The sequence below is a fragment of the Oryzias latipes genome, chromosome 21, assembly GCF_002234675.1.
Source record: "Oryzias latipes chromosome 21, ASM223467v1".
Taxonomy (NCBI): Eukaryota; Metazoa; Chordata; class Actinopteri; order Beloniformes; family Adrianichthyidae; genus Oryzias; species Oryzias latipes.
In genome coordinates, this window is record NC_019879.2 from 26,943,000 (window position 1) to 26,961,312 (window position 18,313).

Genomic DNA, 18,313 nt, shown 5'->3' on the forward strand with positions numbered 1-18,313 from the left:
TTGTGCCTTAGAAAATCTGATCAAATTTGCAATTTATAAGGAATTTTCCATAGATATATATGATTTTGAACAACTATTTAGAAGAGCATTTTATTTTTAATGACCCCGTGAACTCAACATAAATCAAAATAAGTTTGCACAATTATGAGTTGCATTCATATTTTCGCACCTGTTGTAGTCTGTAGAGGCTGTCCCGGTCAAAAATCACAGCGCTCCTAATGTGTGAGTGTTTTATATTGTTGGATGGTGAGATGGGTGGATACAGTCAAGGATACATTAAACTTTTCTTGTCATCATAGTTCATATTTACATGTTTATGGTGCAAAACTAGGATTCTGGTCCTGGATTGAGGCCAAAAGAACCAAAAAAAAGATGGAAAAAACACTCAAGATTGCAATAGCCAGAAGTCAGTATTTTAGAAACTGCACTGTGTTTGAGCTGCAGGGTTTCCCAACACCAGCACAACAGGGAGCTGACCCCCCACAGAGAGATCTGACAGTTTTACAACCTCTTCTGTGCTGCTCGTTCATCATTCAGATTCCAATAGATTCCAAGTTTTGACAATAATCACAATTTTTTTTTCAGTACAAATTTAAGAACCTCTCTTTTTTACATTAGTTCTTTCTCTGCATGATTCAAGCATAAAAATACCTCTCAAAGTATCATGTTCTTCTCATCTTTAAAATAAAATAATGCACTATCAAGGGGAAACTACTCTTTAAGGCACAAAATACAATTTTCCAACATTCTTACAACAGGTAGTAACGTATTTGATCTTTTACATAGTGCATCTGTAGATGCACAAAAACTAACTTTATTTTTACTATCTAAATTTAAAGTTTAATAGTTAAATATTTGTTTTGTATACATTTCCCGAAATAATACTACTATTAATTTTGAATATAGTATGTTAAAGAGTTTTGTACTCATTGTGCTTTCAATTTTTCTCATTTTTAAACAAAGTATAACTTTAGTTCATTTCTTTCAGATTAAAAATGAATTCCCTTTTTCTTTTGTGCTTTTTAAATTTGGGAAAAGGTTGTTTTTACAGATTATCGATCCAACTCTACATTCAGTCTCTGCAGATTTACTGATAATGACAAAGTAATCACAGGGAAACGGTGTGGAGACACAGGAGTGAGGTAGAGGTTCTTGTTGTGGTTTCTGATTGAAACAAACAAATGCATGTGTAATATTGCATTTGTAGTTGCTCCAATACCTCTGCCAATTATTTTTAAGAAATGTGGTGGTTCCATGTGATGTCAAAGGAAAGAAAAAGAGCCTAAATCTTCTCCTCTTCTCCACTTTTTCCTTTTTGTCCAAATTATTTTCTGGTCTATTTCACAGGTAATTAGACTTTTAAATCAGCTATGAGCTGCTTTCTCTGTGTACATAGTGTGTTGCCATGGTGACTCATCATAACAAAAGCAAAAAAAGGCAAAGAAAAGATAATATACTGTATTTGAATCATAGTGAGGCATCTTTTACGATAGAAGCATTTAACTGAAGAAACTCAGGAAAAAAAAATGCAAAAATGTAATAAGGAGCCGCTGCTTTAAAAATAGTTCTGATGCAGAATGTACGAACATCCAGAGGAACAATTTTAACAAAAAAACTAAATGTACTTTAATGTCTCTCCACTAATGTGCCACCATCTAAGCTATGTTTGATGCTGCAAGGCTGAATGAGGGTCCCTTCATCCAAAACTAGCTCTGACAAGGGAATGTTTGATCATAACTACAATAGTTTTAGATTCAAAATAACTTTCAATCTGTGGATCCCCTGGTGTTGTATAATTCGTGTACAGGCTCTCCCCTCACCAACAATGATGATAAACTGCACATTATCACAAGATCTGACCCTGAGATTTTAGCCTTCAAGATATCAAGTTCCATGTTTGGCAAAGAGTAATGGAAACACTTCCATCTGAAATGGAGAAACTAGAAAGATAAACCAAACTATAAAAGTTCCTACAAATGACAGCCTTCAGATCTGAAGGTCTAAAAGTGAGCATTTTCCTCTCTCAGCACTCAGCAGAGGAAGGAAAATATGTGATCTCAGGAAGCTTTGGTCTGTCAAGTTCTCTAAAACCAGTAAAGGCATGATAATGAAGTTGCTGCCATACACAGGTTGCATAGAATTTAAAGACCCACTCTGATCAACTTTTTGATCTACTGTATTCTAAAAGTGTTCCCAGTGATCTTTTAATATTGATTGTTTTGTTTATAGCCAAAATCTAAAAACCTGTGGTTTATAGGACACAGTTTCTGCAGAGCAGAAGGAATTAGAAATTACATCTCTCTCAAAAAAACAAACAACAAAAGTCGAAATGGAATGCAAAAGGAGAGGAAAGGCAAAGGATTTGGTTTTTTTTCCCCCCTCTTTATTGACGCTACTTCATAGGGTTGCTGGTGCAACCCATTGAGGAAGATGTTTCCAAAAGACAATGGCGATGGATTAGCCACAGCCTGACACAGAAAACCTGCATCCAGCACTATAAGGCAAAAGAAAAAGGGGGAGACTTTCACGTGGATCAATAGTATGGGGTAAACGTGGGGACAGCTGGAAGGACTCACCAAAGACTAGTCCACCTAGAGAGCTCTATGTCCCAACCGGGGTAACAGGTGAAAAGAAAAAAAAGACTTAATAGGGTATCGTTTTGTTCCATCCATTGACTGTATATGAAAATTGCACTGAGTGACTCCTCCTCCTGCCGTTCGTAACAGGAAATACCTGCTGGTTCCAAGAAGCCAAAATCCCATAGATGTCTATAGAGAAATAAACAGCTGTGACTCAGTCACTCTATTTATCAGAATACCCATTTTTGCTCTGATACCTTTTCTTTTTAACCCTTGTGCTATCCTATGGGGTCAAGATGACCATTGACGTGTTCTTCCTACCATGACAAAGGTGGATAAAGATGGAAAGATTTCATGTAATCCAAGGACACCAGTGAAGATCACAAATCATTGAAGAACAAAGGTTCACAGCACTTTCTAACATTGGGAGTTGGGTCATGTAGACCCCTGCACTAAAGTGCCTAGGATAGCACAAGGGTTAACATGTTTTGTTCTTCAAAATGTTTACACAATATTTTTTCTATAGTTGAGGTTATTCAAGTTATAAACTGCCCCGAGCTTGTTTCTGACATCTGGTCAGTGTTGGGTAAAAAGCTTAGTTACTGGATCAAAATGGTAATGAAACTACTTTACTCATTATCTATTTGAAAAAGTAATTCACTACTCGTTACTTTACTTGTTTTCCTCTCGTATACAAATTCTCAACGGAAGAACGGCACAAACTAGATCCTCTTGTCTTTCTTTGAACTTTATTTTTAAGGCAAAGGCCTCATGCAAAGTGTGCACCTGGTTCAAGAAATAACCTGGCTTCATTAGAATACAGACAACAGTGTGAAAAATGACACAAAAAAGAGTAATAACACATGTGGTCTGTGCCACTGCTCAAAGTAAGATGAACCTGTTACGTCTATATTCAGATCTATCAAATCTGAAATTAAGCCACTCTTTTGAAAACACAAAGAACTATTTAATTCCTCCATGTTCATTTTCACTGACTTTAGGTTTACCATTACAATTAGTTCCCCCTGTCTCTCTACGTCTGTCATTTGTGCACAGTTCTGCACTGCTGCAAATCTACCCCCACCCCTCTGCGGAGTGCCCTGAGCACCAACTCGTAGAGACCAGAGCCGAAGTCACGTGCAGAGAGAAAAAATAAAGTAGGAAAGGATGAAATGTTGTAGAAAAAAATGACTCCCAGGAAGGAGTCGGCTCTTGTCTTTTACACCAAAGAGCGGCTCTAGAGTTGTTTCACTCGCAACAGACACAACAGTCCACTGGGCGGGTCTCTGCTCTGCTGCTCACCTGCTGCTCCTCGAGGATGAGATGATTTCCTTGCAGCCTCTCTTTTCGTCTCATCTTTGAGCCAGTTTGGAAAGCAACGTGACTGCAGCAACGAAGGCATGTCTGTACCTTGACCAATCCCCAACTGCGACTATGCCACAGTAACTTAGCTTTTTAAAAGATTTTTGATTAACCTCCGTTTTGTTTCATTTTACCAAGCAAAATGTAAAAGCAGGCAAGAACTCAAGTAACAAAGTAACAAGGGTTTCTATAGTCCAGCAACTAAAGCATTGTCCGGGTCAATAAATACTCGATTGTGATTGGCTGCTGGGTCTCGGTTAAAACGATTGAATATTTATTTATTTTGCAAATGACCATGGTTTAAGCGGGTTAATGGCCTCTGAAGTGCACATTATCAGAAATTAACGCACTATGTGGAAGCAACCGCCCGACGTGACGTGGAGGGTTAAATTCTGCTGCTTAACTGTTTCTGTTACTTAATTAACGGAATTTGAACTGTAATCCGCTATGTTCCTCAGTCACTGACAAAAGTGATTAAATAACAATAATCTGTTACTTTGTAATCTATTACCCCCAACACTGCATAGTTCCAGCATGGTGACTTCCGTATGGTGAATTAATGCCGACTAAATTGACTTCATTTGGTTGGAGCTGGAAGTAAACCATTGTCTATGGGTGATGCCTCACTCAGTCCAGTTCTCTTATACAATCAATGGTTCCATAATTCAAGTGTTTATTTTTCTTTAGTAAAAACTGACAAAATAAAGAAGACTGGATACTGCCATTGGTTTCTACTAGGAAGTGAGTGGGTAACAAATTAGCACATTCAATAAATTCAGTGTGTCTTTTTCCAGGTAAAAAGAATGTATAAAAAAACACATTCCTTTAACATTTCAATGTGATTTCAGACTTCAGACGTTTATCAAAACATCTTGATTCTTGACATGGATGCTGTCTAAAGGTGGACAGGTGAAGAGGTTACCCTAGATAAAAAAAAAAAAAAACGATTAAAATGCACAGCGCCCCATTTTATTATTTACATGTGACCCCCAAACCGCTAAGTCTGCCCATTTTTGTAAGGAAAAAAAGGCCCAAAACGTGAAATGTAACAGTTAGTTGGGAGATTATTGAAAAGAACCGAATGGTTTTGTCAATAAGATGTTTTTTAATAGTATTTCCAAAGTGCAGCAAAGAACGGAATAGCAGCTTTTTTGTCTGCTTAAAAGTGAAGAGCTGGGGTTTAGTACCAAACGTCAGCGGGAGCTCCAAAACACTTCCCAGCTCTCACCAAGTGCGAGTTGTACAGTATGTACACATGCTGCCTTCCATTATAGGGTTCTGCGAGGGGAGAGACTGTGTCAGCGACTTGCACACTGCTCATAAGTGTGGCTTGGAATCTCTTGACAGGCTTTTACCGACTTGTTTACTGGGTGCTGTAAAATCTGCGGGGCCACCTCTCGGTGTGCTGGTGCTCATTAAGCCCGAGCTTTTCCGCTGCGGCTTCTGCTGCGTCAACCGTTTCTCTCAGCTGACCACAGAGGTATCATCTCTGTGATTTCCATTCACCGTCTGTGGACCTGCACTTGCACACTACAGCACAGCCTTAACGGCTGCCCAGAATTGTGGAGAAAACATAACCCCCAAAATCAAAAGTTTTACATTTCAGAGAACCACTCTGATGAAAATTGTATTTTTGGTGTTTTCAACATGTTCATGTAGCATTAATGATGATGGAGGACATATATGAAGAAAATTAAGCCTAAAATTGTATTTTTGGTGTTTTCTACATGTTCATGTAGCATTAATGATGATGGAGGACATATATGAAGAAAATTAAGCCTAAAATTGTATTTTTGGTGTTTTCTACATGTTCATGTAGCATTAATGATGATGGAGGACATATATGAAGAAAATTAAGCCTAAAATTGTATTTCTTTGAAAAAACTGTTGTGAAGTTAAAGTTCCATTATCTGTCACGCACTGAGGTCTGCGAAGTTTGCTCTCCGTTTTTGACCCATCTCCTGGGGTAGCAGCGAGCTGCAGAAACAGCAGCGAACCCCCCCAATTAAACCCCTCAATGCTGAGGACCAAGCAGGGAGGCATTGGGTCCCAATTTTAGAGTCTTTGATATGACTTGTTCTGGATTTGAACTCACGCCCTTCCAGTCTCTGGGACGGACACTCTACCACCAATGAGTCGGTGGTATTCCGCTCCCTGCTCCTTTAGTCCAATACATCCACTTATAGACAACTAGATCCATGTATGTCTAGGTTTTCCTCGTCATCTGGCTTAAAACTGTACGGCGACATAGCGCCGATGTTGCTCGCCATTTTTGTTGCACTGGTAATCTGAAGTTGGAGTTGTGATTGGGTGTAAGATAGCAGGAGAATGCGTTAACAGAGGGATGATGGGAAATAGGGACAGGCTAACTCTGCACCAACAGTCCTGCCCACAACTTGGAGGTGAATTTCTAATGAACTCCTGCCGTCCTGCAGATGTCTTAGAAAACAACAGTTTTTTTTTTTTTTTTTTACATTTTGGCAAAAAACGGCATAATCATAATTAAGAGACCACTGGGAACACTTTGGAAAATTACATTATTTTAGGCATTCATTTGGCATTTAATTGCATTTTGATTAATAATTCTATTAAGATGTATCTGTGAAAAACGGAAAGCTTAAGATGACAAAAATGTTTGACGGAGTTGAAACTGAAGGTTTTCTCTGCAGGCGCCTTCACTGCACGAGGAACTACATCCACATGCACCTGTTCGTGTCCTTCATGCTACGGGCGGTCAGCATCTTCGTGAAGGACAAAGTAGTCTATTCCAGCGCTGGATTGCAGGACTTTGACTCTGCGCTGCTGGACAACCTAAAAACAGTCAGCATAGCTTCAGTCGATAAGTCGCATTACGTAAGTATCGTCTTTCTGTTTATAACAGAAGTGAATCCTCAGGAAGGGCCTTGGCTTCTACTTTAAATTTGAGAATAATTTAAAATGTCTCAAGGTTAAGACTGCTTTTGTCAAATCTGCATTGTTTTATTTGAATCTGCTGCTGGACTTTTTTTTCTTTCTAATCCTTCTGTGCCTGACAGGAGATCCCTCTGTGAGGTTGTGGAGTTCAAGAATTGATGCTCTCATTAGCAGCAAAAATCCAAAGAAAAAAGCTAGTGAGCTGCAGCAAAGTAAATTCTTTCATAAATAAGTGTTATCGCTAATAAAGGATCAGTAACAGACCCGCTGAATCTCCTTCAGGGCCATAGGGGTTCCTGGATCTTATCCCAACTTCTGTTGGGAAAGATGGGGGACACCCAGGACAGGTCACCAGTCCGTCACACAGCCACACACTTAAGGACATTCAGCACACTTACAACATTTATGTTTTATACACTAATATTTTGTCCAACTGCATTTCTTGCAGAGCAGTTTTTGTTTTAAATAAATATATAAAATATAAAATCGAATAGGATATTTTCATCTATGCTCTGTGATGATGCGTGTAAATAGAGGATTTACATTTACATGTTAATAGAGTACAAATAGTATTTTATGGAAAAAAAAATCCTTTGTTTTGATGTGGATCAGGGTGAAAAGGTTCACAAACCTTGATAACATTAAATGAATCTTCGGGCTGCAGATACTGCAAGACTGTCCAGGCATTTGTTTGCCAGATACGATTTTAGAATGTTTTGACCTGTTTCATCACATGACAGAGATTTATTATTTGCCTTTCTACCTTCAGAATGCAGATAGAACATGCAACCATGAAAGCTATGAAGAAATCAAGATGGCACAGACTTCAATAAAACTAGTAGAAACGTCCTTACTAATAGAAAGAAATGCTTTGAACATATTTCTTTGTGTTTTTCTTGTGCTGCTTTATTACTGTTGAAATGAATGAGCTGGATTCTGGTCTTGTGGAGAATTTTCCAGAGCATAGTGCTTTTGTGTAAGCAGCTCTCGGGGTCGAAGAGCCGCACAGACTGTCGTGCTTATTATTTTGTTCCTTTTCTTTTATTTACTGGGTCTAATGCTGCTGCTCCAATAGATGACAGAAAAGACAAATGCTCTCCTCTTCATGAATGCCTTCAGGTTTCTCTCTTTCGGCATCTGTTGTGGGAAGTTCAGCATGTGCTGATTGTTGGATAAAAGTTCTTGTTTTGGTAGAACTTTTTCAAAATATCCAAATTTTCGTCAACTCTGGAACAAATGAGAGATAAAACTTTAAATATTCTGATCAAATCTGATTTAAAACCTTGAGTTTTGTCATTTGGCTTGTTGGGTTTTTAAAATTTAATTACTGTAAGCTGTCAGTGAATCACAATAATGTTACTACCTTATTATCATTTATGACGGTCTGCCCATCTGCAATTTAAATGCAATCAGATGGAAATATTACAACTTCAAATGTCCTGCAAGAACAGCTTTGATTGGCTGCACTTTAGAGGTAATCACATTTTAGAAGGCATAAATATAAAATTTCTGAATAAAAAGGAAGTAATTTTTTTTTTTTTTAACAAAGTAACACTCAAAAATGTGCTCTTTTGAGTGTTACATCCCAACTCAAATCGCTTTTATTTGGATTTGGAAAAAATACCTTTTGTGCAGACATCTTTTTCAGAAGCTGATGGGATTGAAATGAGTGGATGACAGATTAAAAAGTAACAGGAATCCACTGTGATTCTCTGATGTTGCTAAAGTGACCTTCATTCATGCATGAAGCTTAACAACTCATTTCATTTTCAAATATTTGATAACATGTGAATCTGTGGTGTCTGATGAGCCCACAGGAGATAAAAGTGCACCATTCAACAAGTTTTATTTGGGGTTTTAAACTTACTAAATAACATCCCTGCCAAAATAAATCCCTCTTTTATTATAAAAAGGAAGTGCTTTGGCCCCTGAAGAGATCTATCCTCGCATAAAAGGCAACAGGATTTTACAGCTTTAAGGTGCATCTAACTTTGACACAAATAACTTCTACCTAAAGCATTCCTTCCATTTTTTTGAATGGATTCTGTTGGTTAAAGCATCTCTTGAACCTTTTTTATTATCATGTGAGAATATCTTTGAGGATGAAACAGAAAAACAAGCTAAAAAAAAAAATCCCACCACACATTCTGGTGTTAAATGTGCTTTCGAAATAAACAATGTGTAAGAAAAATTAAACAAAAATGATAAAGGCAAATTAAAATACAGCGTTACCTCACTAAATCGAGGTTCATGTGTGGTTTTTCTGTTTCGCTTTTATTTTTACAATGCAATCTCCTCTGTGTCTCCTGTACAGACTGCGTTCAGTTTGCCAAATCTGCATACATATTTGATCTCGAGTAGATAAGTATGAAAATGTTTGTCGATCTCAGAAAAGTGTTTGAGGAGTCTTATGTCCATAATCGGCCACATATTTTTACAACGCAACTCCCACGATAACTGAGGGAACACTGTAAATAAAAAAGCAAAAGATTAAAATGGAATGTGCAAGAGAGACAGAGGGTAAAACTGGGTTTGATGGTGGTGTAGTGGTTAGCACTCTCACCTCACAGCAAAAAGGCCCTGGTTCAATACCCAGCTGGGTCCTTTCTGAGTGGAGTTTGCATGTTTGTCCCGTGCAGGCATAGGTTTTCCACCCACAGTCTAAAGGAATGCGTCTTAGGTTAATTGGTGATTCTAAATGAGGTGTTTGTGGCGCTCTGTTGCCCTGCGATGGAGTGGCAAATTATCTAGGGTGTGAGCCGCCTTCGCTTTTCAGAAGCTTGGCGGGTTCCAACAACCTGTGACCCCAAACAGGAGGATTGGAAAATTGATGGATTCGCACCAAAAGCCAATGAATAGTTATGAGTCCTCAGCTAGGATTTAAAGGATTGACTTTCTGTACAGCTCTGATCTGTTGAAGCATTTTATTTCATAGTTTTAGTAACACTTGAATGGTTTGTCACTTTTTAAATTTACAAGGTTTATGTTCAGTAAAACTTCGTCCTTCTATTTTCTTTCACTCATCTGGTACCAGGTCTTGGGAGCAAAGATGCCCAAACTTCTTCCTCTCAGGTCACTACCTCCAGCTCCTCTGGGAGAAACCTGAGGTGTTACCGGGCCAGTTGACAGGCATGGTCTCTCTGGCGTGTCCTGGGTCTTCCCCAGGGTCTACACTCAGTGGGACATGCCTGGCCACCTCCCCAGGGATGTGGGCCGTACAAACTTGTTCAACCTTTTCTTTGAAAAAACAAAATGACCTAAAATAAGACAATGAAAAAGAAATTCTAGTCGAGAAATCATAGAAACCTTTACAATTTCCACTGACATAAATAACAAAACACTAATGTTAGAAAAGAAACGGGGAGGAAAAAAAGTAGAGAGAGCTATACGAAAAAAAACCATCAAGTTCTCAGAGAGGTAATCCACTTTTTTTAGATGCCAAGGGGAAGAAGAGAGTGGATGCAAGCTACTTTGGTTCACCAATCCATCTCAGAGACCAACTATAAAGCACATAAACACTTTTTAAGACAATTTAATGTCAGAGGTCAGTTTCACATTCTCATCCGAAGCTTTGAAGTAAGGATGCATACTGAGCTGAAAACAAGACTCCAGAGGGAACCACTTAAGAAAATGTCAGTTTTTTTTTTTTAGCTTTTATGGTGAAGCGAATGCGTTTCAGTACACATTTAAGATGTTAGTCAATCCAATGTTGAAATGAGCCACTGAATACCACATGCAGCAGAAGGTGATGGTGTAACTTTTCTGTCAACAGATTGGCTGCAAGATGACGGTGGTCCTCTTCATCTATTTTCTTGCCACCAACTATTACTGGATCCTGGTAGAAGGTCTCTACCTGCACAGCCTGATTTTCATGGCCTTTCGGTCGGATTCTAAATACCTCTGGGGCTTCATATTTATTGGATGGGGTAAGTTGATTGCCCTTCATGAAAACGTAGTTAAAAGTGTAGACATCACAAAATTGCATGATTTCAAAAAGTGAAAGTGACAAAAGTGATTCATCTTAACAAAGGGTCTTAAGGTAAAGTTGGACATCCTTACTCCATTTAACTGAGTCACACTCAGTGGTTTTAGAGGTTAATGTTTCCAGGTTCTGACAATAACAAAGGGATGCTTAGTAGAGGATGACATGCAAGTACATTGGCTTTTCTAAAATTGCTCCCATACAGACACAAATCCTCTTGTACTAGAAAGGATTATTATTCTATTAAGGCTTTTCTTTAGATATCCGGGAGAGAAAGCTTTGGCTAAAAGAAGGGATGAATACCGAAACATGGTGCCTTGTTGGTACCACGTATGCAAAATCTACTTTTTGAGTTTTTGGTGTATATTGTTAATTCCTCACAAAAAATGCCCCCCAAATGGTATTTTTATCCATTTACTCAGTATTCTTCTAAAACCATGCTCTTTGAGCACCAGCCTCTTCCAATCCAAGAAAACGAGTGGTTTCTCAAATTGTGACGTCACAAAGTGGGGGGACGGCAGCCACTTCCAGGAAGAGTCTGCGTTGCCATCCTCGGCAATCGTTTTACCCTTTCAGCGATTGTGGGCGGGCTCATAAGAATGAATGAGACTGTTAGGGTGGGCTGAGCTCCAGTCAAAATCCCAAAGGCAAGTTTGACTGTACTTGGAATAGGATTCCAATTCAGGGACCTGATGGATCAGAGTGGCATGTAGGACACTCGGAAAATACCGTTGTCATGGTGACAGAGATGCAGTGTAGACTGTCAAAAAGATGGAAATACAGCATCTTAGGCACAGTTTTTTTTCTCCCTTCTTTAAAAAGAGCTTTTTCATTTTTGAAGCACCATTCTGAGTACCGTCCAGGCGCCCAGTGGTGCCCATCCCTAGGTAAAAGTGGGTTTAGAAGTTCAACTCCACAATATGTGTTCGATTTTCTCCCAGCTAGAAGTAAGAAAAAATATACATAAACGCTATACAAACCAACATGTTAGTAATATATCTTGAAATAACGCCATCACCATCTTGAAGTGCCAAGCTCCTCATGAGCATTGTCCTCCTTGATAGAGAGTGAGGATCTGATCAGTGATCAGATGCCTGGTATCCTTATCAAAGGGTTGGAGGTTGATGGTTTCAGGAGGACTGGATCAATAGTGTAGCCGTAGCCCCTTTCACTGAAGGTGAATCCATTCAATTTTGTTCCAGTTTGTAGATATACTAGAGGACTGTATTTTACCTCCTCTCCACTTCAGGGATTTGTCAAGTCCCTTTTGTAATCTAAAAATCACAGATAGAAAGTGGACAGATGGAGACAAGAAGCTTAAAAGTAAGTTTATTTTTAGGAATGTTTGAAGTGTCTCTTTAAAGATATAAAGAGGCAATCCTCACCATGTAGTTTAGGTTTGACTTCTCTGTCAAAAGTCTTTTACAGCATATCTTAAATACTACACTGAGCCCATTGAGACGGCTATTTCTGTAATATTGGGCTATATAAATACAATTTCATTTGAATTGAATTGCATCGAATTGAATACACTGGACAAAATATTGATTTCATAAAGATGTAAGCCAATCATTGGCTAACCAGTCCGTTCCATCCATTTATTTATGGACCTACAACCAACGGGGGCCCACAAATGGCACGGTTTCGTCCGGCATAATGGGTCCATTTTGTAATGGACATCCAATAGTTGCAAATGTTGCTCACTTGGAAGCAGTATTTCCTGATCAAATAGGAAAAACAAAATGAATTGAAGAACGGACTACTCTGATATCACGTAAAACAAATGACAGGAACTCAAGTGTCAGGCTCAAAAGGCAGGAGACCAGACACACAAATGTAAACATGAAGAAACTGCAGTAGGAAGGAAGAAATCAAGTGTGTGACAAAAGAGATGACCTGACAAGCATAAATTGCAAACAACACACTTAAACACACTGAGGGTAATTACTTAAATTAAGACAGTTGTGAGTAATTTGCAAATGAAACCAGCTGAGACTGACAGGAGGAATTAAAGCCTGGAAACGGAACATGACAAGAAACAAGGAAATATTACTAATAAACCAAATTGAAGTGCCACAATTCCCATAAGTACTGACATATCCTATTATTTATATAGATAGATAGGTAGGTAGGTAGGTAGGTAGGTAGGTAGGTAGGTAGGTAGGTAGGTAGGTAGGTAGGTAGGTAGGTAGGTAGGTAGGTAGATAAAGTTTATAAATATTTGTACATTTAAAATTTGATGACCTTGCCAAAACCTTACGGCAAAGGGTAAACACAAAAAAGCAACATATTGGCATTTCTACTGGGAGCACCAAATTCAACTATCTTCAAATGTAATGTGGATCTGGATTCAGAAGTTTCACCTCCATTTGCATTTTGTCAAAAAAGTCAAATATCAACTCTGTGGAGAAGCCCCTGTGAGTGTTTTGGATCTAACTCACACAAAAATCATTGAGATAAAAGTGTGTTTTTTTGTCAAGCAGTCCAGGTTCTAGCTTGTTTTTGGAGTCAAAGAACGACAAGCTTGTTCTGTATACCATCCAAACTGTTATCAGGCATACATCAAACGCCAGATTCTGTGTGAATCTGTCTGGTTTGGGAGAAGAGGAGGTTTATGATCGTGTCAACTCTCACACTGTGTGGCTTATAATGGTGCGGCGTCAGGACAAAGACTGCGAGTGGATGAGTTGACTCCAAAGTTAACATTCAAATTCATAAAACATAAAAATTTGATTACATTTTTCATTCTTTAATTCAATTTAATAAGTTTCTTTTACATTGTTGGCTTGAAATTGATCTTAAACTGATAAATAATATAAAAATGGGGGGATCCTAATTAGTCTGTCAGCTGTTTGTGCAACCGTGGCGTAACCTTGTACAGATTTTTGTGTCAATGCCACAAAGTTGATCAAAGGAAAAAAATGAAATCTTCCAACACTTTCAAATATTGACTTTCTTTGCAAGCGGTATCCAGATATAACCAACAATGTATACTCTATTCTTTTATCATCCGTATGTTTTTTGGCTTGACAGCATGAAATATACAAGAGACGTGGAGAAATATATCAGACAAAAATCCATTTGGCTGCAGAATCTACAGGTGACGAGTGCACGATTTCAATGTACATTTTAATTGAATTATTTCAACTTTCTTGGGGGAAAAAAAGGACACAAAAATTTATTTTTGAATAGATGAAACACTACAATTCCTTTTTTTTATTAACTCAATAACTTCATCTTTTCGCATCAATGAAATCATAGCTTTAAGAACTGTCAACCTTTTTTTGTGAAGCAGATTAGACAAAACATTGAATTAAATTCGTCTACTTAACAGAATATATTATATCTAGTTAAACATGGAGCAGCACTTATCAGTTTATGAAAATTTCCCTTGATAAATTTGCTAAATGTGATAAAACTGCTTCCCCTGGAGGAACAGTCAACTTCAGCTGCTGAAAGTACCCGACAAACCAGAAGTACTTTCTCTCTCATGAACATCAATGCTAGTAATTTAAGTGTTCTGCTAATTTAATTTTAAAAATCTAGTCAATTATTCTCCTGATGGAAGCCTTGATCTTTTTTTATTCTAACGTAGCGTAGTGGTTTGGACATTATTATTATAAAAAGGTTTCTTTTCTATATTGGTGAAAAGCCTGTTTTTATTTTGAATTGTGCAACATTTGTAAGAAACATACTTTTGAGAGCTGAGTCCATGAAAATCGCCAAATCTCACACCTATCATCTTCGGTTCTTATTTTTCTTGTATGACCTTGTAGTAGCTTCAAGTTGAATCTATTCATAAAGAAATTGAGAGGAAAATCAGTCTCAAAGTCGAGGGCTAAATTGTCCCCCCTGGTGACGATGGTCGTCCTCTCAACCATTCGAACACTTCGTATGGTTCCAGTGTTAAAGCCTCAGTTTTGACGCTCCGGCAGCTCTCCTCACAAATCCAACAAGCCAGAAAAAGAGAAAATCTTTCATTACTTTTCTTTAGATTGAAAAATGGACAATAATCCAAAGTGAGTTTAAATAATGACCGAATTATAAAGAAAATATGCAAATTAACAAGAAGAACTTAGCGAGGTCAAAAAACTGTTGGACTCCATTCCAAAACTGAGCCTGACACGAGTCTGCTGTGTGACTACCTGTGAACAACAGAGAAAACCCCTGGCTCCCCCTACTGCGGGAAAGAAATACTTAAAAAACTGTATGCAAAGTGGTCATCTCTGGCATTAAGGCTTCTACACACTTGTTGGATCAACTTTAACACTGTAGTTTTTGAACTCTTTAACCGTTTATGCAATTAACATAATTCTGATGATTCTGAAGTGGAGAAAACCGTCTTTGTTCCAATAAAAAAAAAACGTAAATTAGCTTTGCCAAATAATGGGTTCTGATGTGGAGAATAGCGGCAAGTTCAAAGATTGTGCGTTATTTTGCTGTTGCTAAAGGGTTAAAGTGATGCCCCTTGCAGGAGGGACCAACAAAACCATGCTGGCTGAACTGTGAAAACTACTGGAGTGAGCTACAGCAGGGTTTGCCCAGCATGGCAGGGTCCTGGCTGTTAGCTGGTCTTCCAGACATAGTAGTAGGTTTGAGGGCTGTCATCTGGACTTAGTGTTTAAAGTTAGAAGATATTTCACCTCTTATCCAAGAGGCTTTGTCAATTCTTCCAGACATGGTCTTCCAGACATTACTCCAGTTTAAACAATCATGTCTAGTTTCTTCAAATGTGCTTGATGGGGTGAGGAGGGATTACAAGAGGATGGGCTTTTCACTCTGGTAGCACTTCCTTGTTCCCCTTATTAAGACCCTCCAAATGCAGGAATGTGAGTGACCCACTTGGAGGATACGTGGGGCTTGAATCCAGTCCCACTCAAACCGATGAAACCCTTTAAAAGCAATAGCTTTAGCTCTGATAGCAGTGGATTCTGAAGAGGGGAAAAGCAGCTTTGTGCTGATATGCAACACTTTTTAGAAATGAAATTCTTACGCAACCCAAGTAAATAAGCTGATCTTATCATATGGAAAAGCGGCTTTGCTCCGTTATACAACACTTTAAATCCCTAATGTGTTGCATATTGGAGCAAAGCCGCTTTTCCAAGACAGGATCAGCTGATTCGTCTTAATCACGTGAATGGTTAAAGATTTACAAAATGTCAAAGACCATTGTCGGGCTCCCTAATTGGTCCCCACATGTACCACCGTTACATCATATCCTCTTTGATACCAACATTGCGACAGTTAAGTACATTTAATGAAATTTGCTCCCCTATTTTGTACATTTTTTGTATGTTTGTTGTTCAGAGATTGTAAAACTTGTAATTTATTAATAGAAAATTATAATTTAAAACTTCTGGTAACTTTCCCAAAAGTTCTGCCTCCTTTACGATTGCCCGAACCATTGAAACAACGGATAACTCTGTGTTCACACAATTTTTTTTTTTCATCAACAACAAAGAATTACAGCTCCGTAAAATACAAGGCCTCCTAAATGCAACACCATGATTGTATATTGTTGTTACAATGAAAATCTCAACAATATGTGATAGAATGAAAACCACACAGCTTGAAGTCTTTCTCTCTGCTTGATCCTTTTCTATTTTTCATATGTTGGCAATGGGAGAAGGGGAGAACTGAGGGCATTTTACTCTGAGGAGATGCCCTCGGGCTACTGCAGCTGCTTTTGCAGCCAAATTAACTGTTAATAACGTGTTTGTGTAAACTGAGTCAATATAGTATAGGTAAGTATCCTTGTACACTGGGGGTGCCGGTAAACTGCCATTGAATGATAGAGAACAAGAAATAATTTGCACATTTACGGCACAGATCGGGTCCAGATGCACCAACACCAAGCAAGAGTCAATGAGACAAAAAAGGGTTGGTAACGCTTTCTTTTACAGTACAGTACTTACAGTGTACTTAAGTGGTATTTACATGGTACTTATAGTGTAACTACTGGGTACTTTCAGGGTACTTACATGGTACTTTTTATGGAATTTACTGGGTACTTACAGTGTGTTTACATGGTACTTTCTATGGGACTTTACTGGGTACTTACATGGTACTTTTTGTGTCTACTCTGTACTTACATGGTACTTACTGTATATTTATATGGTCCTATTTGGTACCTATGTGGTACATACTGGGTATTTATAATATTCTTACTGGGTATTTACATGTTGTGCAAAGGTGTCTTTTATGGTACTTACCACATGTAAGAACAAGGTAAGTACAAATAAAGTACCTTGACCTTTAGGTCTGCACTCGCTGCACGTTTCATGGTATTTACCATCAATTTACCACAGAAACTACCCCTTAAGTACGCTGAAACTGTAACTGTAAAAGAAAGTCAGCCCTATTTCCACTCAACTACATGGTACTTTCATTACTAAATACCGGGTATGTTCACTTGAATAGTACTTGGTACTTACCCCTTAAGTACACTGAAACTGTAACTGTAAAAGAAAATCAGCCCTATTTCCACTCAACTACATGGTACTTTCATTACTAAATACCGGGTATGTTCACTTGAATAGTACTTGGTACTTACCCGTTAAGTACAATGAAACTGTAACTGTAAAAGAAAGTCAGCCCTATTTCCACTCTATTACATGGTACTTTCAATAGTAAATGCTGGGTATGTACACGTATTACCATCCCGTACAGTGTACATACACACTTGGTCTTCTGACCTCACCACATGAGACAATGCTAACCTGTTGGTAAGGGTAAAGTAACTACATTGTAAAAAAAATATACTGGCCTGATTACTTCTTGTAACATGAGGCAAGTTTAAAGAGAAACAAGACAGCAGTGAAAACAACAATCTTTAATATGATACATGTCTGCAGCATACAAAGTGTCATCACCATGAAATATGTTTTAAGTACAAAACAGTACAAAGGAGCATTCCAAAAAACACATTATTGGCCTGAGGGTCGTGCTTTTTGTCCATCAAAATTCCTTCAGCAGAGTTTGGTAACGGTGCAGGACTTCTTCAGGGTTTGTAACTGCAAGAAAATTCACAATATGAGCTCAAGTGAACATAAAAAGCATAACGACTTTGATGAAGTACAAAATATATTTTATTTATTTAATCGTTTCTGTAATGAGTTTGATAAATTTCTGTGAATTCTTTATCGCTTTGACTGTAATGCTTGAAATTAATCAATTATCCTCATTTATGAACATGACAATAAATTATTCACAACTTTATATTTTAGTTACATAAACAAGAACAACAAAAAAGAAATCAAAGAAAAAAAATCAAAATTGCCATAAAAAAATCTAATTTGTTTAGACAAAGAATGGCAAAAGCAATGTTTTAATTGGCAATTGCTGTGTGTATTTCTTCTTTATAAATATTATTTGCACCTACAATTTGCATTAGCATGAAAAACATTGCAGTGTAAAAGAAAAGGAAAAAAGAAATAAATAGGCAATTTCAAATTCAACACAGTTATTCACAAAAATA

The 18,313-nt window shown here is 37.9% G+C and overlaps 1 protein-coding gene across 1 annotated transcript in view; it reads left to right on the top strand.

Moving 5' to 3' along the window:
• Nucleotides 1–18,313, top strand: part of pth2r (parathyroid hormone 2 receptor) — an 87,636-nt gene that overhangs the window by 34,224 nt on the left and 35,099 nt on the right. The window contains exons 6-7 of the mRNA XM_004082021.4: nucleotides 6,611–6,794; nucleotides 10,627–10,780. Of these exons, the coding sequence (XP_004082069.2) occupies nucleotides 6,611–6,794; nucleotides 10,627–10,780 (338 nt within the window). The remainder of the gene's footprint in view (nucleotides 1–6,610; nucleotides 6,795–10,626; nucleotides 10,781–18,313) is intronic.